The sequence below is a fragment of the Aedes aegypti genome, chromosome 2 (genome assembly GCF_002204515.2).
Source record: "Aedes aegypti strain LVP_AGWG chromosome 2, AaegL5.0 Primary Assembly, whole genome shotgun sequence".
NCBI classification, from domain to species: domain Eukaryota; kingdom Metazoa; phylum Arthropoda; class Insecta; order Diptera; family Culicidae; genus Aedes; species Aedes aegypti.
The window spans coordinates 248,907,824-248,930,964 of record NC_035108.1 but is presented as its reverse complement, the minus strand read 5'-3'; the positions used below and the strand labels follow the sequence as shown (position 1 = coordinate 248,930,964).

General features: G+C 40.3%; 2 protein-coding genes across 2 annotated transcripts; one reads left to right on the top strand and one right to left on the bottom strand.

Moving 5' to 3' along the window:
• The first annotated feature begins 9,312 nt into the window (after positions 1–9,312).
• LOC5569369 (DNA-directed RNA polymerases I and III subunit RPAC1) lies at positions 9,313–10,587 on the top strand. The gene has a single exon (XM_001658397.2). It carries the CDS (start codon positions 9,430–9,432, stop codon positions 10,435–10,437), a length of 1,008 nt encoding a protein of 335 aa, XP_001658447.1. The 5' UTR covers positions 9,313–9,429; the 3' UTR covers positions 10,438–10,587.
• Positions 10,588–13,682: 3,095 nt separating this feature from the next.
• On the bottom strand, positions 13,683–15,351 carry LOC5569373 (zinc finger protein 771). The gene is made up of 2 exons (XM_021844773.1): positions 15,138–15,351; positions 13,683–15,076 (listed from the first exon to the last, which is right to left on the bottom strand). The coding sequence occupies exons 1-2, from the start codon at positions 15,249–15,251 to the stop codon at positions 13,700–13,702; spliced, it is 1,491 nt and encodes a 496-aa protein (XP_021700465.1). The 5' UTR covers positions 15,252–15,351; the 3' UTR covers positions 13,683–13,699.
• Between the last annotated feature and the right edge of the window lie 7,790 nt (positions 15,352–23,141).

Sequence of the window (23,141 nt, the reverse complement as noted above, 5' to 3'; positions counted from 1 at the left end):
ACTTTTCTATTTTTGGATTTTGTGTCGTTATTGACCATTGGTCATCTAGTATTGAATATATTCCGGTATTCCTTGGGGGACGGAAACTTCTCATTTAAATTTTCTCAGGCCGCCACTCTGTTTTAAGTTTTTATTTATCAAATAATAAATGCGGGCTATACAATGTAAGGTAATAAGGAGCTTCACTGAAAAAATCATTCAAATCGGTTGAATTCCCTTCGGGAAGTCCAAGAACTACAATATGATGTTTTTTTAAGTTTTCAAGATCTTGTCACGGCCGGAGTTGTACCAAAAACATAAAAGCTTATTACTCAAAAAACAACAGATTCTCGTCAAAGTATAGTTTTGAAAAGCCAATTGCAGATGAGAAAAATCTGTAATTTGAAATTTTAACGTGGGTCATTGGCTACGCGTCGGTCCCCCAAGGAATTTTGGAATATCTCCAGATCCAGATGACCAATGATCAAAACCAATACAGATTATTAAAATAAAAGAGTTTTTTGAGAACTTGTGGTGGTGCAATTATATTGAGAAACAAAAAAGTTATAGCGATTCCAATATTTCTTCATGGCAAAAAATTTAAGCTGCTCCTAGAGAGGTTATGAGACCTTTGACACAAAATACCTAGGGGAATCTTTGGCAGACTTTTTGGAAGAAAAAAGCCGCGAAAAAAATTACTGAGAATTTCTGAAGCAAAATCTGAAATAATTCCCTAAAATATTTCCAAAATAATTTTTTTGAAGGATTCGTAAAGGCATCTCTGGAGGGGTTTCATGAGGACTCCTTGGTAGTTTTGCTGGAGGAATCTCATGGGAATTTCTAGAGAACAGCCTGAAAGAATCCTTGTGAGATTTTTTTCAAGGGAATTCCGTGAGGAATCTTAAGAGAAATTTTGGGAGAAATTTCTGTAAAAAATCCTGAAGGAGCCTGAGAGAAATATCTGGAACAAATTTTTGTAGAATGAATGGAGAAATCTTTAAAAGCGTCCTTGAAATAATTTAAAAATATGTTTTGGAGGCATCTTTGGAAGCATGAATGATGGTAAAATTATGGGAGAAATCCCTAAAAATATCCTGTCGGTAATATTCCTGATGGAATCCCTTGAAGAGGGTCTGGTAGAATTCCTACTGTAATTGTTTCAAAGCCAATGGCCATTTTCGCCCTCAATGTATGATGTGAAATTTTTGTTCAATACATAACCTTAATAAAGGATCAACAAAAAAAAAAATCCAGGTTTCCTGAGGAATCCTTTAAATGAATTCTTAAAGGATTAAATTCTAGAAATTTATCCAACATTTCCTCAGGGAAGATTTCTCCAGCAGTTTTGCCTGAACATTTTCACGGGTCAAAAGTCTTTCAAAAGTATCAAGAAATTTTAAAATTTTATTGTATTTTATTTTCGAGAAATTATTTTTATCAAGAAATTTTATTTTTAAACTACCCTCAAGCTACCATTTCTTGTGCATTTAAAAAAAAAACTGCACTTCAAAAAATTGTTTATTTTTTTCCAAAAAAGGCTGATACAAATATTAAATTTCTTTTATGTCCAAGACCACTTGGAAGGTAGGAGGGGGGGGGGGGGATAAAAATAAATAACGAACAAAAAATTAGAAATGGAAAAAAAAAGGATTTTATTTTCGAATATTTATTTTTAACGATAATTGTTAAACTTTTTTCAAACGTCCTCTGGATCATTATTTTACTTGTTTTTTACTTTAAAATTGAAAAAAACCTATCTGATGTCAAAAAAATGATGAATCTTTTTTTTCTCCCCTTCAAAATTTTCGAATTTTTGAAGGGGGGGGGGTGACATAAAAGAAAATTAATATTTGTATCAGCCTAATTTGAAGCGAACCAATACGAAGCGTCGCACACAGGAAAACATTTAAAATTTGTTATACATAACAAAAAAATACTCAAAAACTGTGTTTACAAATGTCATGTTAAGGTCGCCTCGTACCATTCTATGTTACTATTTACCGTGCGTCTAGTTTTTGTCATTAACATTTTCTTTAGAACTTACCCCCAGATTTATTTCGTCAAAACATCCAATAATTTCCAAGTCTAATACACTACACTGAAGACGGCCTTACAGTTGAAGTGGAAATACGCGTATCTGTCAAATGGTACAAACGCTAGTGGAATTAAATGGTATAGTACTAAATTCAGTTTTTCATATACTAATAATTTCTGTAAAACATCCTTGACGTTTCTCTGGTGACATACTTAGAAAAATGACTGGGAATTTTTCTTTATATTTAGATGAAATTCCTAGTGCAAATCATGACATAATGCATACAGTAATACGAAAAGTAACATTTATGGTAATGTCACGAGAAATGCAAAGAAATCTTCAAAATACTCTTAAAGAAATTCCTGGTCAGATCTTATGATAAATCGATCTTGTCTTCTTTTTCTTCTTATAAATCGATCTTATATCCCCTATTTCCTGTTAAGTATCTCTTTGTTTTCTTAACTTTTGTATGGTTTCTTATTGTTTTTTTTTTCAAGTGTCAGTTTGGTGTCTTTTTTCAGGAAAGAACTAAAAAATGCCAGTCCTATACTGCCCATAACTGCATATTCATTACATTCGACGAAAGTAGGCATTGAATAAATGGAACAACAAGTGTGGATTTTATGGTAGTATGGGAAGAAAGTTAAATTTCTAAAAATTATTATGAACTCAAAACTGACATTTTCTACAGACAATATTGAATATTGGGAGAATAGTCAGAAAATCATTGCTACAACATTACGAGGCTCATATGCAATCTCAATGTGACTGCTGTGCGGTTACAATTGGGAATGTGACAAAACGAATGGTATTTTATTTTTCCAATTTTCTAGAACATTACAGATTCCAGTAAGCAGGGTAGACCATCGTCACCGTCACCGTCGACGAAACTAACAAAAGAATCGTCATCGTCACTCAACCAGCGTTGGACGACGATTTGCTGCAGTGGTCCGCCACAAAGGCTCGGCGTCATGACGAACAAATAAGCCTCCTTCGTTATGGTCGAATCTTCGTTCGGGAGCTCTGAGCCGACTAAAATATGAACCGTGGCGTCAATAAATTATGAGCCTTTTTCAAAAAATAAATCAAAAACAAAAAAAAAACAAAACGTGCCCGGAATTGAACAAACGATCTCTGAATCGTCAACGTCACGCGCTTACCATCAGAGCTATTGATGAAGCTTGGGAGTACGGGTTAAATCACCAATACAAGCAATTCTGGGATGGCATTCGTCGTTTTGTGCATAGCAAGCGAATATACAATAAACGCCTCCTTCGTTTGAGAAAGGGGAGCGAACGGAATGAAGACAAAGTTGTTCGTTGACGATTTTGGATTGACGTTCGTCGTGCATTCTTTCGTCGATGACGAGACGATGACCTGCCAGAGCTATTATACTGGATGACGATGTCTGTTTTTATTTCGTCATCGCACTTTGACGAATCTGACGATTGCCTGCCCTGCCAGTAAGTTGATCGAAAGGGTTTATCGTTTGATGAATCTCCACGGTATTAACTCGAAATTGTCAATAATGTCGAATGCGACAACTATGCAGTTATGGGCAGTATACCAGTCCTAGTCAAGAGTTGACATGAGAGCGGGTCAACGGATTTGTTTTTTTTTTTCACTGATGCATTTGTCCAGGACTCAGACGCATGCGAGGGGAAATTCCATAAACTTAATAGATAACGTTAGGAAATTGTGGGTTATAATTTGTAGAATAAACGCCCATAAACGTGAAGTATGCCTGCATAGCTAGGTTATGATGTTAAAAAAATAAACGCGTATATTAATAGTAAAAATTAATCTTTACCGTTCTCCTTCTTGTAGAATTGTGAAAAAAAATTCAGAAGATAGAAAACTTTGAAGTAACTTAAACAGAGCTTACCTGAGAAAACTGAATATTGATATTAAGATATTAGATAGTAAAAATTCTTGCAAAATGAATTAAAAGTTAATTAGAAAATCGTGCAAAAATTCATTTCAAAATATTCCTAGAGTTTTGTAACAATTCCGTAAACATTTTTCATGGTTCCGATAAATACGAATTGTTTTACAAATTCTTTAATTTATTCCCTACAATTTACCGTGAATCAAAATATCCCAAATTTCAATGGATCGAACCAATTATTCTCCAGGAATAAGGGAAGCAAAACAGAAATTTTCTATAAAGCTCGTTCATGTATGTTCTGCAAAAATTGGGAGCAATTTTCAAAACTGGTTTTCAATTAAATTTCGGGCAAGTTGAAACGGCTGGGGTTACATGAAATGTAAAATTAGGTAATAATTTAAAATTTAAAATATTGTGCTAACAAATGAAACCTACTTCAAGGAACAAAAAACCTGCTAAAACTTATTGTCATTATGTTTAAAACTTAGTATTTCATTTTGCCCCACCCGCTTTAGCTTACTCCGGTGTACCTTATAGCAGTAAGAATTCATACTTACAGAAAAAATGTCGATTAATTCGATTAATCGAAAAATATTAGTCGATTAATCGTTATCGATAATCGGCATTCTTGGACTGTAATCGATTACCAACTAATCGATTAATTGAGATTTTGCGACAACCCTAGTCGGATGTTTGACAGCTCCTCCCATCAACGATTCTGCGAGTGTGTTTGTGAGATCTTTTCGAGAAAATTAAAACATGTGAGTTTTTGGCAAGGTAATTTAAAAACGTGAGGTAGTTTTGGAACGCAGCCATGTTTCCCAACACTGATCCAAACGAAGGGGTGGATCACTTATTCAGTGTATACATCAAATCTCGCATAACTTCTGATCTCGCCCTAAAAGCCCTTGGTAACCATGTGTGTAGCTCGTTGTTTCTGGGCATTTGAATAGACTTTCATGTTATTTGACAACGCTATGGAAAAGTAAGGATCATTGTTTACCTGTCCGTGATGTTGGTTTGGATGCTTATTCTTTCTTTTGCTCAGAAACAACGAGCTACACACGTGGCTACCAATGGCTTTTAGGGCGTTATCTCAGAGTATGCGAGAAATGTACTGTGCATTGAGCGATTATTTATGGCGAAAGCGATTTCGAAAACTTCTTAAAATTGTTGTAGATCGCCGTAGCTACACTCAAGCAAATGGACTATCGATAAACATAGGAGCCCCTTATGAAAATTCGCCACAAGGATTCGGGTTGAAATTCATAACTTTGCCTTATGAAACCGAGATTTGAAAACAAAAATAGTTTTCGCGGCAACCTGGAATCGAACCAAGGACCTTGCGATCGATAGGCTCGTGCGTACACCCCGCGCCTATCAACGCCTTGATGTGGAGTGATGCTAAAACCACAGACAAACAGACGTAACACTTAGAACAAATTTCAATCAAAATCATAGTCACGGAGACATGTACGCCCAATGCTAAAATACTTGTGTTTGGCCGATGGGCCAACAGATGGCGATAGTTTGTAAACGTCAAACACGAACAAAAACGATTCGAGCGCTGCGGGTGGTGGATTAGCCACTTACAATACATTTAAATTGACCGTTAAAAATGTGGTCGATGGACATCAATGAGAGTGTGACGTCTGTTTGTCTGTGCTAAAACGATACATAAAGCGTTCGTATTACGATAATCGTTTCATCTTTCATAAGGCAAAATGTATGAATTTCGATAGTCCAGTTCGCTGCGTGCAGTTCGCTGCGTGTACTTCAAATCGTGTTGGTGCCTTCTGTGCGATTATTCCTGATTGCCCAAGGTATGATCGCGCAGAAGACACCAACACAATTTGAAGTGCATGCGGCAATCTTCAAGCGTTTTTTTTTTAAGATCGCCGGCGCGAGAATTTTTCGCGCCACGCATAATACATTTATTTGCATCTGTGGAGTTTGTTAACTGTATTGCTTGACAACTTGGCAGATAATAATCTTCTACATAGCAAGGGTTACTGCGATTATGATGAATCACCACATCTCTTTTTCTTTCAACGGGTATTGATGTATATCCACGTTTTTTTTTTATCGATTCAGAATAGTATTAGATTGTATAGACGCTTTAGAAACTTCTGTTGAGCAGAACTGAAACGAACCCGATTCGCAAAGTTCCCTCCATGTTTGTGGCCAAACCAATAGTTTGAATACCTTTAGTTTGTATTCTTTCAAAGAAAATACCAATGTTAACATCTTTATTTTGAAGTTTTCTATATAACTGCGAAACGTTAGTACTGCCACTATGTCAGTAGAACATCACCAAACTGTCGTCCGCAGAGTGTTCTGAGACCATTGGAGGGGTCCACATAACAAGTTTCACTGAGGACCACTGCAGTAGACCTTACATTTTCACTACCACCGCACTCGTTGATCTGCTAACTCGGCTGCTTCCTACAAAGATGACCATCTCCAGCAATCCTGACAGATCGAATCTGTCACTTTAGCTGTTCCTTTCTAAGGACAGCATATTTTGCATCCATTGGTCCATCTTGACCAAACCTTCGCTTTAGCAGCTCCCTTCTAAGGCGAGCGAACATATTTTCAACTTCCGCCGGACCCAACAGATCGAATCTGCCGCTTCGGCAACTCGTTTTGAAACAAGTTTTTATACTTCCACCGGACCCAACGGATTGTATCCGTTGCTACGGCAGCTCCCTTCTAAGGCGAGCTTTTATTTTTCCACCGGACCCGACAGTTCGAAACTGTCGCTGCGGTTGCTCCCTTCTAAGGCGAGCATTTGATTTTCCTCATGTTCCCATTATAGGTGAACTTTTCTACTTGAACAGCCTGACCCGTCGGATCGAATCCGCCGCTAAGGCAACTTCCCTTCTAAGGCGAAGTTTTCATTAATTGCGTACCTATATATTGTTCATTCGTTAAACTTAATGCAAAGGTAGTCTCCAGTACATAATCGACATCCAATATATAATGTTCCTTTTCTTGTCCTTGAAGTTCCCGGTTCTTGTCGTTTTCTTCTTTTTTCGAGTTTTCCTAGTTCAGGGCTTCAATTCTTCAAAAAACGCTTCAGACTACTGCCAGAACGCTTCACATATTCATATTCTTTGCAAAATATTTTGATTTTTGATGGCCGCCGTAGACGAGTTAGGGTTCTCTCGTATCCGTTGCTACGGCAGCTCCCTTCTAAGGCGAGCATTTATTTTCCACCGGACCCGACAGTTCGAAACTGTCGCTGCGGTTGTTCCCTTCTAAGGCGAGCATTTGATTTTCCTCATGTTCCCATTATAAGCGAACTTTTCTACTTGAACAGCCTGACCCGTCGGATCGAATCCGCCGCTAAGGCAACTTCCCTTCTAAGGCGAAGTTTTCATTAATTGCGTACCTATATATTGTTCATCCGTTAAACTTAACACAAAGGTAGTCTCCAGTACATAATCGACATCCAATAAATAATGTTCCTTTTCTTGTCCTTGAAGTTCCCGGTTCTTGTCCTTTTCTTCTTTTTCGAGTTTTCCTAGTTCATGGGCTTCAATTCTCCAAAAAACGCTTCAGACTACTGCCAGAACGCTTCACATATTCATATTCTTTGCAAAATATTTTGATTTTTGATGGCCGCCGTAGACGAGTTAGGGTTCTCTCGTCGCCAATGTGGAGTTTGTTAACTGTATTGCTTGACAACTTAACAGATAACAATCTTCTACATAGCAAGGGTTACTGCGATTATGATGAATCACCACAGCATCAGATGCATGTTTTCAACATTCCAACCAACTTAGCTTTGACGCAAGATGTCAAACTAACTTTGACGTCTGACTACCATCGCATTGAAATCTCCATATATAGAACAAATGTGTATGTGTATGTGCGTTTCGTGACGATTTGCGCTCCAGATGCGTTAGTCTGGAGCATTTTCACCTGCTGTCAGTCGTTCCAACTAACGGGTCGGATTCGTTAGATGGAAGACAGTCGTGTTCCAACCAGCGAATCACCGCTGTATTGAAATATTAGTCCCAACACTTGGAGATTGAGGAAAAATAAATTAAAAAATTGTTTGTCCTTATTTCTTCCGGATCCATAATATGTTCGAAAGATGTAGAAAGAGAAATGACACAAACATGTGCCACTCGTGTTCCACATATAGCGTTGACTACCGATCATGTACACTCAGGCAAATGGACTATAGCAACCCCTTATGAAAATTCGCCACAAGAAATCGGATTGAAATTCATAAATTTGCCTTAGGGCTTGTTCACGAATTTCATAACGCTGAAAGGGGTGGGTGGATGTCCTCATGGTGTTACGGCCCATACGAATTTTTTAGAATATTCATACAAAAAGCATTACGAGGGGGTGAATGGGTGTCAAAAATAGTGATTTTCGGCGTTATGAAATATGTGAATGAACCCTTATGAAACCAGAATTTAAAAACATGAACCTTGCACTCAGGCAAATGGACTATCGATAAACATAGGAACCCCTTATGAAAATTCGCCACAAGGAATCGGGTTGAAATTCATGACTTTGCCTTATGAAAACAAAAATAATTTTCGCGGCAACCTGGAATCGAACCAAGGACCTTGCGATCGATAGGCTCTTGCGTACACCCCGCGCCTATCAACGCCTTGATGTGGAGTGATGCTAAAACGATACATAAAGCGTTCGTATTGCGATAATCGTTTCATCTTTCATAAGGCAAAATGTATGAATTTCGTTAGTCCAGTTCGCTGCGTGTGCGATCGATAGGCCCGAACGTACACCACGCTCCTATCGACGTTCCACCTTTCATAAGGCAAAATGTATGAAATTCGATAGTGCAGTTCGTTGCGTGTAGTAAACTCAACTTTACTACATTTTATTGCGAGTCTTTACTTAAATCCGCAGACTATCCAACAAGTTGCGCGCCGGTAGGCCATGCGCCGAGTTGTGCGCCAGGTAAAAAGCAAATAAAGAAATGTGAAAACATCTCGCCGAGGAAGTGAATCACATTTAGGGCTCGAGTCCTAAACTCGACAGCGAGCGTAATTGTTTATTCGATAAAAAACATAAGGAATAAGAATGTTCGTACCGTCTTATTTTCAAGTTGCAAGCGATTTAAATTATTTTGACTGACCCACCACTCGGTGCATGACTGATCGGCGCGCAACTTATTTAGTGGTCTGCGGTTTCGAGAAAAGATGCGCAAAGTGTTCAACTCGTACCAGACTCTGGCGCGTAACACACGAAGTAAAGAGGAAAATTTCCTTTGATTTAATCAACGAAATGCTAAAAATTCTCAAGAAGCCCAATATGCATACCGCCCAATATCTTGCATTTTGAATCGCCCTAATGCACATGTTGACTTACCTTGGCTGCGTGCTTGCAGAGGGTGTCATTTTTTCGAGTATCTTCGGGATTGGCTCGGGAGCGAAATGCATCTCAGTATTTACAAATTTCGAGTGAAGAATCTGCCTTTGGTCGTTTCGCGTACGAAAAGCACGTGAAATTTTGTATATTCGCGGAAAAGTGTCGGAAAAAAATGCCAGAAGCAATGGAAAACGTATCGGAAAAGCCTAGGATCTACCTGGAAGAGTACAAACTGAAGCAGGATGCCAACGATTACGGCCTGTCGGATGAGCTGTGGGACTTTGAGCGATTCAAGCAGCAGCTCCAAATTGTAATCGTTCGTTACGAGGAGAATGAGCTGGAATTCGATATGGTCGGAGTGAATCCCGCAATTGCCAATGCCTTCCGGAGGTTGATGCTCAGCGAAGTGCCCAGCATGGCAATTGAAAAGGTGCACATATATAATAATACTTCGATCATCCAGGATGAGGTTTTGGCTCACAGGCTGGGACTGATTCCGCTGAGGGCCGATCCGAGGCTGTTTGAGTATAAAACCAATGAAAACGATCCGCCAAATGCTTTGGACACGTTGGAATTTGAACTGAAGGTAAAGTGCACCAAGAAGAATAAGGACTCCACCGAGATTACGAACAACGACAGCATGTACAAGAACCACAGCATCTACTCGGGACAGATCAAGTGGATTCCGGTGGGAAATCAGGCTTCGATCTACAAGGAAGCGGACGTTGGACCGATTGACGATGATATCCTTATCAGTAAAATGCGCCCTGGCCATGAGTTCGATATCAAACTGTTTGCCATGAAGGGTATCGGGAAGGATCATGCCAAGTTCTCACCGGTGGCCACCGCTTCGTATCGTTTGCTGCCGGAAGTTCGATTGACCAGACCAGTCGTAGGAAGGGACGCTCTGCTCCTGCAGAAATGTTTCTCCCCGGGCGTTATCGAGATCGATAAGGATGACCAGGCCTATGTGAAGGACGCCCGTTACGACAGCTGCAGCCGGAATGTCTATCGTTACCCGCAGATTGCAGATGCAGTCACGCTGAGCCGGGTGAGGAATCATTTCATCTTCAACGTCGAATCGCTGGGAGCACTCAAGCCGGATGTGATTTTCGTGGAGGCAGCTAAAGTGCTGAAGAAGAAATGCAAGATGTTCCTGGACGAGATTAAAGGTAACTAGTTTTGAATTGCTAAGAAATCAATGTTTGTTTTTGATGACCAATCCCTGCTTTTGAAATGAGCTCGAAATGCTTGGTTTCCTATTTTTATGCCAATGTGTTAAACGTTTGTGGGATGCCCTACGCATGGTCTTCTGTTTATTTTATTGACTTTTTTTTTTAAAGACCGCCATCGTACTTAATAAAAAGGGAAGTCCAGAAGGCTACCGTTAGCCAAGTCACTTCGGCGCAAAAAAAAAACCACACAAATTCACAAAATTTTTGCTGTTCATCCATTTGTTAGAAATACATGGTGTCCGTAAACTATCCGAACAACAAAATATGGGAAAGATGACCTCACATTGAAAACAATAAAATATCAATAGGTATCCATGTAACTTTTTAAATACATCTATATGTTATCACAAAACAAAATGATGCCTGATTCATATCCAGTGTCGCACATTACCGGACCTAATCCCATAATTCCGATTATCTGTGCAGACAAGGGAGTTGAACTGAATTATACCGGCAACGTGCTCGGTTTTGTGTCTGAAATGAAGGCAAATATGAGCAGAAATGCCTTCATCTGTTTGCCTGTGGTTCGAGTGCAAATGGAGCGCATAGCGAGCACACCGAAGTCTAGAGATAGTAAAGCTTTTCACTGTTTTGTTTCCTGTTTACTTTAATGGGACTATTCAAATAGTTCCGTCTGAATGAACCGACCGTTCACCTGGGGGATCCTGCTGCTACATTAGTCCTGTTGGTCGATCGATGTTGGCATATGGCCGTTTTGATGCTTAAACCTGTGCATTATTCTCCCGGTTTTCATACGCAAAAGCATTTAGCCATCTATCCCGCGCATCGATATTATTTGGACACTTGTGATGTGAAATGTTGTCATCGTGATAATTGTTCTTATGATTATGAGAATCGACACCTAAAGAAGGAAACAACACTTCATTGTGATTTTCATTATAATAGATATGAAAATTACTTTAATTTTAAACCGTAATTTTTTTACGCTATGGAAATAATAACGAACAATATGCGTAGATTTCGTGTGCCTAGGTTCGTTTTGCCACACCCGGGTAGAGGTGAATAACAAAATAATGGTAAAATAAGAACAAATTTTGCAATCATATCAAGTATAACCATTATTATGTTATTAACATATGACATAAAATATCTTATCAATAGCAAAACATACTATCATAGCAAAATTTGTCGTTGATATGTTATACTTAAAATTAATGTAATAACTAATCAATAACAAAATATACTATCATGGTAAAACTTGTTATTTGTACAAAAATACTAAAAAACGTTAAATATCTAAAGAATAACAAACATCGCCATCATAGTAAAATATGTCATTATTTTGATATTTGAAAACTTTATTCAAATAATTCATGAGAACAAACCAATATCAAATTTTGCCATAATAGCTCATTTTACTATTTTTATGATATTCATTGAAGATTCAAAAAGCAAAAGTTTATATTTTATTCATGCTAAATTTCGATATCAAAGTTAAAGAACTAAAATTACCGTTATTTTGATCTACTCGTGAATAGCTTATTCAGTTATTATTTTGTTATCAATATCAAAATAATAACATATTTTGTTATTTACGGTTGCCTATATTTTTGCTATTATTTTGTTATTACAATGGCAAAATATGTTATGATTTAGTTTTTATGCCATACAAACTCAGTTATTATTTTTGTTATTTTATCTCTTATTTCAGACAAACAAAGAACTAGTTTTGCTATTCAAACATTCTATTTTAATAGTAAATTTTGTTATTCTTTTGCTATTCTCCTCTACCCGGGCATTCACACCAGCTGCATTGCTTATAGCGTAATAGTATTGGTGAGCGCTGCTCGCGTTAGATAAGGCAACGTCCAAAAATTGGAAATTCTTGACCCCCTCTCCCCCCTTCGTAACGCTTTTTGTATGAAAAATTTCAAATTTTTGTATGAGCCGTAACGCTCGAGCCTACCCCCCCCCCCTCCCCCTAGAGCGTTACGTAATTTATGGATGCCGCCTAAGAGGCAACAAAATATGGCCATCATATCGGCCCCCTGGAATCAAGCTTTGAATTGTATTGACAGACGTCCCAGATCCGAAAAAGTCTCGCATTATGACGCATGAGGTGACAATTCTCGACTCGAGTGAAGTGACTCGCCGTACAAATCAAATGGAGAGTCACTTCATTAGAGTCGAGAATTGTCAGCTCGCTATACAAGACCTACAATTGTTACCTCACGCCACTCGTAGAATGAACCCAATTTACAAAATATCGTTAGGCAAAATACTGCACTACCGCTATATGTATGACTGATTCGTTAGGGCAGTTAAAAATTTAAAAAAGGTTTGGAAAACCAGTCTCCCATATCTTCCTAACTATCCTTGCCATAAAAATAGCGTTCAACTTTCTAGGTGGTGATTTAAAGGTGGCCCAAAGAAGATGTAGGTTTATATGGAAATTACAATGGAGAAATTTAAAAAAAAAATGTTCCCAACACGTTGGTACAGAAATGTAAGAACAAACTTATCCTGTAGACAAAACTCTTTCTTCAAACCATAATTTGCTGAATTCAATCCGACAGATAGAAGAAGCGATATTCATGAGTTTGTTTGCTATTATTTCCACAAAATCACAAACTAAATTTGCTCAAAAGGTATCTGTTTCTTCAGCAACATCCTTCATTAAGGTGCGAAGGAAGAGTTTTCACTATGGGATGAACAGTTTTTATTTGCAAACGTGTTTGGAACATTTTTCTCCATAGTAATTTCCATATAAACCTACATTTCCAAAATAAACACATTTACATTTTGCAGCATTAATCGCATTACTGTGTACTTCTCCAATTCCCCATACCCCAACCCTTCCTGTCCTTTCCGTGGATGTTCATGCGGTCCGCGCAGACTATTACGGCTATTACCTATCCTGTCCCTGGCTTTGGATTGCTTGCGCTCTCATTGCCCCATCAAACGCTGCAAATGAAAACAAAATGCGATCCCCCGATTTTTTTTATTTTACAGATGTAATGACATTAATTAATTAAATGCCATTTGTTAGGAAATTTCGGTACATGAGCAAATTAAGCTCACCTCCGTACTTGTTTTCCTACATTAAGTTGTTTGCCATAAACCGTGAAAATGATCAATATCACCCAAAATTACGGTAGTGTAAAAGTAGAACAGTTATTTTAGCGGCAGACGGTAAAAATCCCTTTGGAAGAAAGTTAATTCAAAATGCTTTGATTTCCACAATTTTTATTCCAATGTATTTATCGTTTGTGGAAGATTTATGACCGATTCATCAACGAATTCCTGATCCGGGCTCATCCTTTCGTGTTTGCTCATATGGCCTATTAGCGTTTTCTTCTGGCGGAACGTCTGTTCACAAACGTTACACTTGTAAGGTCCTTCTGTTGCGTGGGTAAACCGATGCTGCTTCAGAACCTTACTGTGGGCAAACGTTCGCGGACAAAGATCGCAAGCGTACGGCCGATTGCTCGTGTGGGCTGCCCGGAAGTGCACGGCGAGATGACTCTGGGTTTTGTAACATTTGTCGCACGCAGAGCACTTGAAAGGCTTTTGATTCGTGTGACTTCGCTGGTGAATTTTCAACTCTGCTCCGGTGGCAAAAGCTTTCGAGCATTCTGAGCAGATGAAGTTTTTAGTTCCTTCATGAACTCTAATCACGTGATTTCTAAGCATGGTGGTATTTTTGAACTGCTTCTGACATTTATCGCATTCAAAAGGGGTTTCCTTCGTGTGGGTCAAGAGATGGCTCTTCAGACCATGAGCTCGGAAGAATGACTTACCACATGTCTCACAGACGTGCAACCTTTCGTTACGATGGGACTTGCGGTGTAGTGTTAGGGATGTGGCATATTTGTAACGTCTTCCGCAATCTTTACATGCGTGCTTCTTGATGTCAGCGTGCTTTTGCATATGGCGCCAAAGTGCCCTAGTACTGTTGAATTCATTGTTGCACACCTTACAGACTTCCGGTTTCAAACCTTGGTGCTCTCGCTGGTGTGCTTCAAAGCGCTCTTTACTTCGGAATCGCATACTACATTTATCGCAATTGTAATCTGTCCTTTTCCTAGTCGTCTGCTGTTCGCCATTCTCCTCGCTGACGATTTCCTCTGCAACTATTTCCACCTGGACGTCTTCTCCCAAATCTTCCAATATTTGGTCGTCTCCCGATAAGTAAAACTCTTCAAGAATAGCTTCCTTAACTTCATACTCCTCAGGTTCTCCTTCTAAAGCAGTTTCCTTTACTTCATACTGATCTGTTACTTCTATCTCGATTTCCTGATTCAAATTTTCTTCTCCATTCTCCTGTAGTTCTCCTGTAACGGAATCTTCCATTTCCCCTGGCTCAACGATTTCGTATTCTTCTTGTTCCTTTACTTCCTCTACCAGCGGTTCCGGTAACGGTTCCCCATCGTTACTACCAGTCGATTTCTGTTCGTTAGTTTCAGGTTCCGCTTCATCCTGCTTTGTCTTCTGCAGCAGTCCGAATTTGAACTGAAGCAGAGCATCCGTTTCCAAACATTGTTGCTTGAATTTGTTCCAGGAGCTACACTTCCCATAACAGGTCCCGCAGATATTTCTGGGAAGGCCGGGATACGTGGGCACCTAAAGGGAGTAACAGTAAATCAAAAATATTTCTTCTGTCCCAATGATCGCATTCACCTGCCTTTAGTCCAACGCAGTTTTCAAACATTCGGATAGTTGAATTGTCCTCCAATAAGGGACGCAAAGTGTCCTCGTCGTTCGAAAGGCAACCGCGGCAACGGTTCGATAAATCCATCGTCGAATTTCAGCTGCGGTTCAGTATGGTGTGAGTTTAAAAACTGTTAAATGATTGAAACATAAACAAACAGTCAATGATGGCAACAGTCATTAGATTTCTTTGTGACATGACATCGGGAGGTTTGCTTGTTAAGGATGTTTAAATTTCCAAATAATCGATTAAATATGAAAAATAAATATATAATGAAGGTAACACGTGTTCGACGGACTAGGTACACTCAGAAATAAAAATAGCCACATAATTACTAAAGTTTATGCATTAATGACTATTTTCTATCTGCCTCTCTTTCATTTCATGCTGTGAATTTCTTAGCGGGGTATAGTGTATCGTGCAAAAGTTTGGGTTCACCTGAACTTACTTAAATCTTTGTAATCTCCAACCAATCATGTACGCACCATTATTTGCGCTTAACAAAGATTTGAACTATTAAAATCGGTTGAAAAATGGCAGAGATATTGACAAAAATGATGTGCGTGTGGCTCACGTGAACCCAAACTTTTGCACGATTTGCATCATGCTGAGGGGTGAACCCAAACTTTTGCACGATGACTTAACTGACTGTTTCATTGATTTTGAATACTTTCCAGATTTTCCGCCAAAATTTCGAGGGGTCTCTTTAAAGAATATAAGATTACGATTCTAATGACACTTTAATTTAAAATTTTGGTCGACCCAATGCTGAGGAAATTCAATATGATTTTTCAGTGTGTTTTTTGAAAAATGTCACAACTTAAAGTAAACTCAAAGTAAAAATTTAGTATACAAAATTCAAAGAATGTTTTTGGAAAAATACATACGAAGTAAGAAGAACTCCTTGCCTTCCGAATGCGGCTTAAAGAGTTTCAATTGGACGTGTAATCACAGAGATATGGACAGAACACTTTTGTATGTTTTTTAGGGGGTGAACCCAAACTTATGCACGGAAGTGTATATCGTGTGGCAGGTACGAAGATATTCTATGTCCTGGGAAGTCGAGAAAAATTCCAACCCGAAAAGATCCTCGACCGGTGGGATTCGAACCCACGACCCTCAGCTTGGTCATGCTGAATAGCTGCGCGTTTACCGCTACGGCTATCTGGGCCCCTAAGAATGGACTTTAAGTTAGCCTTTACTGGGGAGAAAAGTGGCTTCAAGTGCTTTGAGTGTGGTCGTTTCGGGCACAAACGTGCAGAATGTCCCGGATTCCGGCTAGCGGGAAGCACGCAACGTGAGAAATGCATCAAACCAAAATCGAAATGGAGCCGAAAATCCAACGGCAGCGGTGCGCATGCCACGTGTGAGAGTTAAATTTCTTTCATTGCACCCACGGGCAACTGTGCTTTTTCGGCGCCTACTGCGATGTCGACTAAGCGTATTGAATGGTTTTTGGATTCGGGTGCGACAGACCACATGGTGCGAGATAAGTTGCTCTTCGAGGAAATGCACCCACTCAAGCGAAAAGTGTCTATTTCTGTGGCTAAATCCGACCATACGATCGGGGCAGAATCAGCCGGCACAATCCGTGTCGATATGATGGAAGATGGAAATCGGCAACCGTCGGTGGTGAAGAACGTTTTGTACGTGCCCGAATTGCAGTGCAATTTGTTCTCTGTGCGTCGACTTGAGGACATTGGGATGATGGTGAAGATTGGCGGAGGAAAAGTGGCCATTATTGAGAAGGACGGGCGTATATGCGTTGGCCAACGGACCGGTCAACCGTACGCTCTCGATATCTACCATCGTGATGGTGCGGAACCGGCGATTGCAAGTGCCATGACATCGAAGAACGACAGCTTTGATTTGTGACATCGAAGGTACGGTCACCTAGAAGGTGCGAACTTGAAGAAGCTCTGGAAGGACGGTTTGATCGAGACAACGATCACACTTAAATTTGCTCGCTGAATCTCGGTTTAATTTTGCCGAGAATCGCACTGCCGAGTGCTCGGTTGCGATCTCGGCAGATTGTTAACAACTGACATTCTCGGTTTCAACAATGACAGCGGCTGTATTTTACTGAAATTCTCGGTTTAAAAAGAACTGGAATCTAACCTGCCGAGATTCATCCGAAAATACGACTGGAATTCTGCTAGAATGATAAGCATTCAAGAATTCTACCGGAAGTTTTCGTGAGATTCAACCCTGGTTTGCAATATTTTTTCACGTAACGTTTGATAATAGTAGAACGGCAATGATCACCAGTTGATTTTCCCCTATAGATTTGTTTTCAATAACAATTGTTATTTATTTCCGTGCACGCACTCGGGAAATGAATCTGACCATGGTGCAACAGCCACGCTACATTCGATGAATCCTATACGCTCCCAATCGCAAAACGAAACATACTGTTAGCCATCTATACTTTGGTAGCGCAATTAGTCAGATGATGAGAGATTTGATTTTTCACGCGTCCATCACATGCCGCTGTGGGGAAAAATGTTTTATTTTCCTGATATAAGACGGTTCACAGTGAAACAGTTAGGCGGAAAAGGTAGGAATATGCATTCTCTATGTTCTACATACGTTTGTTTTTTATTATTGCACTACTTTCATAAAAATTGAGATCCGGCTGGTAGGAGCACTAGTTTGAGGTTAGAAAACCAGGATATGTGAGGTTAGTTTCATTGGAACTTTCGCCTGAGCGATTTTTGCTCTTGAATAAAACACGCTTCGGGACATTCTCCGCTGCCCCTAAAAATACCATTAGGTAGATAAATGAATTCTCTACCATTGGATCTCATTGAATTTCATACATAAGTGAAGTAAGCGATGAAAATAAATATTTTGTTCCGAATGTTTTGAAACCACGAATGAGTTTGACATTGCTCTCGTCAACCATCATCATGACGACAGCAGCACACCCCACCGGACGAATCGTCGTATTGGGAGCGAATAAAGGCTATCGCACCCTTCTCTTTCCAGCAACAAGATCAAATCTGGTACTTTATTCAAAAGGGCGAAACTAACAAAAAACAGCAAATTGAGTTAGAAGTTGAGCTGGCATCATTTTGCATCGTACTTGCCAAAAAATCCATAAAATTTCATTTTTTTAGATTCCACATAAAATAAATTATGAAAAACAAATGGGCGTAATTGAATTTTGATTGTTTTTTTCTTTGCGTGCAATTTCGCCCATTTCCTCCCACACAAAACAACGATGACAAAAGGGCTAATTTGAATTCTCTTTTCAATTCAGGGCTCTTGATGAAATATGAGCTTATGGTCAAAGATTGTTAAATAAATTGTATCATATTTTTTCCATCAGTTACTATGAGTGTTAATTCAAGGCGCTTGCATTATTTACCCTAAACTGAGAGGTAGAAAACATGGTATTGTGCGACGAATTATGATGGAATACTTTGGTACATAAATCGCACTTAGCCTTGCTAGATAACACATAGTGCGGTGAACGTAGTCCTTTATTATGTTCACTGCTCATCACACTACACCAAATAAACAAAATAGTAATAAAAATCGTAACATACCTTCGCCGCTATGGGGTTTAAAAAGTTGCCCCCGTCTGAATTTCTGACGCAGGTGATCCGACACCTTCCCATACAGACGAAAGTATATGCAAAGACGCTTCATCCTCTGGCCCAATACGATTCCTAGAAGGAATTCTATATGCCAGGCTGGAAAAAAAAACATATTTTCTGTAGATGTTGTCTTCGATGATTCGGGTGGTATCCAATGGTTTGTGAGACCACTTACCTTCGGCTTTTCCTGACAACAGCTAGCCTGTCCAAGTGGGCTGTTCCTGCTGCTGAGGACGACGAGGTGATTTTACCAGCGCATAATATTGATTTTTCACAAAAGCTAATAGTTTTCCTTTGGAAAATGTACCGCAAAACTGTTTTGTGCAGAAGGGCGCAATTGAAACTGTTTTCAGCAAAAAGGAAAACAAAGAGGCGAATTTGACAGATGGTTTTCCAATTGGACTCGGTAGGGGGGCGCAATTAGATTTATGATTTGACATAAGGCGGTTATGCTGAAGGGCGCAATCACAACCTATGTTCAGGAATGGGCGTTACTATTTTTTTCTCAGAATTGTAACGCAAAATTAAAATTAATAAAATGTTAAATTACTTTGAATGATAAAACACCTTACAATGAATGTGGTTAACAGAAATGAGGGTCAAACTATTTCTTCTTAAGAAATAGGAAATTGATTATCTGTTGGAAAATTTCATTCGATGGTTTCTCATTTTGGCGTCGATGTCAATTTCGCCCATTTGAAAAAAGTGCACAGAAATTGGATTTTTTGTTTGTTGTTTTCATACAGAAACGATTTCCGTATAAAAACAATCCATATGCGTGCGTGTGCAGGAAAGAGAAAGGTGATTAAACGTCAGATTGCCTTATACGACAAAAATTCTCGCGTAACTTTTCAAAACGCGTTGCACCACTTAGCAGCACACTAGAACACTCGTTCTGATATACTAACAACAAATTAATCTATTCAAAGCTTAACAAAATGACCATTGTTCAAAACTGCATCGCTTTTAATCAATTGTTACATTGGACCTTTGATCAGAGAACCAACCACATGTCCTATGTAACATTTATGAATAAACACGATTCTAATGTTACATTGGACATTCCTGAATAAAGCTTTGGAATGGAGTTTAAAAGGTAGAATGTTTTGTAGAAGCGTGTCTGAGACACTACTTAGATGCATAGAATGCCATAATAACTGCTTCTCAATCATTTCAGTCGATATTTTCAGAGTCGCACTGCCTCGCAAAATTGAAAACGCTCAAGTGACAAAAAGAGAATGAGTTACACAAAACTGTATTTTGGTCTTTTTGCCAAACCATGTTTTACCGTTTCGCTGGATTGGATCAGCTGCAACATCTCTTTTCATATTATTAGCGCATTGCGTGCATATAGGGGAATGATATTGAGCACAAGATTGAGCATCATGATGTCATTGTATCAATCTGATTCAGATGCATGGTCGATCAAGCATATAAATATGCTTCCGGCAGCAACACGAGCAACGTACATGCGCGACTTGCTCACACATATTTGCAGAGCGATCAATCACCGAAGAGAGGAGAAGCTGTATGTATTTGTTAGACGTGGGCTCCTTCCTCGAGTTCCTACAACAAGATGGACGGCGTCGTCATCGTCATCATTCCCCACCGCAATTTCTTGTTTCAACCGACGGCTGGTGCCGATTGCAACACAGCCGTCACCACCACCACATCATGCAGTGGGAAACTCTCACATGATCATGTGAGCGAAACCGTCATAAAAACGGGGGGGAAATTGAGGGAGAATCAGTGAGAGAGCATAATGTCCTACATACAGCTCAACGTTTCCCCTCCTTCTGTTGTTACATAGGACACATAGACGGATGGGATGAATGTAACGTTCATTTCGAATGTCTTCAAATTTTGAGCAAATTAATTATGAGCCACTTATTCGCATACGCCCTTTGTCAAAATAAATGACAGTACTCAGCATTCGTACCAAAACGTAATGGACAATTGAATGAAACACGTCTGCTTAGTTTGATATGTTGAGGCTAAACTGATTTATTAATCTGTACGATATTGAATGGCACACTATGATTATCTATTTAATTCGTGGGTTACTATGCTAACATCCCCCCTTAACCGAGAATCCGTCCAATTCCAATTGTTTGTCTTTCGGTTTCGAATCTGGGAGCCGGAACCGCCTTCGTCAGTAGATCAGCCAACTGTTGTTGGCTGCCAACATGCTGCAAACCAATCACGTTCTCTTCGATCTTCTCCCGCACGAAATGATGGCGAATGTCGATGTGCTTACTGCGTGGAGCATAACCGACTTCCCTTTCCGCTAGGTGAATTGCGCTCTTGTTGTCGCAATAGATTGTAATTTTCTCAGCAACGTCGGATAGCTCCTGCCGTAATCCTCGCCACCAGATAGCTTCTTGGGCTGCTGCCGATACCGCCATATATTCCGCTTCAGTTGTCGACAAGGCCACTGTCGATTGCCTTCGACAATTCCACGAAATCGGTCCGCCTGACTTCATGAAGACATATCCCGTGATGGATCTCCGCGTCTCCACGTCGTTTCCCCAGTCTGCATCACTGAAGCCAGTCAAACTTTCGTCTCCTTGCTTCCTGTAAATAATTTTCATCTCCTTCGTTCCTTTCAGGTACCGCAAAATGCGCTTCGCTGCCGTCCAGTGCGGTTTGCCTGGATCACTGCTAAACTGGCTGACTGCATTCACGGCAAAACTTATGTCGGGACGCGTGCAACACGCCAGAAACTGTAATCCTCCTACCAGCTCACGGAACGGAACTTTCTGCATCTGCTTTCGTTCTTCCTCGCTGCTCGGGCTCATCTGCTTCGTCAATTTTTGATTATGGTCCGCCGGAGTCGCAATTGGATCACATTCCCCCATGCCGAACCGTTCGAGTAGCTGCTGAATGTACTGCTCTTGATCCAAACACACAGTCTCCTTCTGTCGTGTCACTCGGATTCCAAGGACTTTGTTGGCCAATCCAAAATCCTTCATCACGAACTTCGATGTAAGCTGCTTCTTGAGATGGTTCACCCAACGCTGGTTGTTGGAAAATACGAGAAGGTCGTCGACATATACCGCTACTATCAGGATCTGTCCGTTTTCAATCCGGTAATAGACGCATGTGTCGAACTTCGATTGCTTAAATCCAAAGCGCTTTAATTCTCTATCAAGCTTCTGGTTCCAAATTCGGCTAGCTTGCTTCAGTCCGTATATCGCTTTCTTCAGCTTACAGACACTCCTCGGACGATCAGGGTTAACGAATCCTTCTGGCTGCTCCATATAAATTTCTTCCTCCCCTAGTTCACCTTGCAGGAACGCGGTTACTGCATCCATCTGGTGAATCTTCAGGTCCAACCTGGCAGCTAACGACATCAAGTAGCGGATGGTAGCATACCGGACCACGGGCGAGTAGGTTTCTTCGTAGTCGACACCCTTGATTTGAGAGTAGCCCTTGGTCACCAAACGGGCTTTGTACCGCTCGGTGGCTCCATCTGGATTGGTCTTAACCGTATACACCCACTTGCAACGAAGTGCCTTCTTTCCAACAGGCAACTGGGCGAGCTCCCAGGTCTGATTCTCCATCTGTGCCCGATACTCAACGACCATCGCCTCTTTCCAACGGTCGCTGTTTCTGCACGAAATTGCTTCCTGGAACGTCTGAGGGTCAACGCTCACATCGCCTGGTACATCGCAAAGCTGTGGAATTTGGGAACTTTCGTCAGGAAGAATACTGAGACTCAAATGAAAATCTCGATACTTGCCTGGGGTTACGCGCTCCCTCGCACTGCGCCTTACCAACTGTTGTGGGTCATCTGGTTGTGGAGGGAGCGCAGCAGGTTGTAGTTCGGAGTCGATCAGCGTCTTGTCGGCGTCTTCTGATTCCTCGAACTCGGGTTCACTGAACTCGTCATCTTGCGCCTGCAGATCTTCTTCAACTTCAACGACTTGTTCCTCTGCAACTTCCATCTCATTCTGTACAACCATTTCGAAAGGTGCCTCTTGGGTGGGATCTTCCTCTCTTGGTGTAACTTGACCTTCCTTCAGGAATATCACGTCACGACTAACTGCTACGTCCTGCGTCTTGAAGTTGTACACTCTGTACGCTTTCGAGTTCTCACTGTAGCCCATGAAGATGCAACGGTCTGATTTCTCGTCCCATTTCCGCCTCTTTTCCTTAGGAACATGCACCATGACCTCGCTTCCAAAAACACGTAGGTGCGACAAATCGGGACGCATTCCCGTGAACTTCTCTTCAGGTGTGACTTGGAGACCTTTGGTCGGTGAACGGTTGACGACGTACGAAGCAGTAGCTACCGCTTCCGCCCAGAATCGCTTTCCAAGCCCGGCATCAAACAGCATACTCTTAGCGCGCTCCACCAATGTTCGGTTCATCC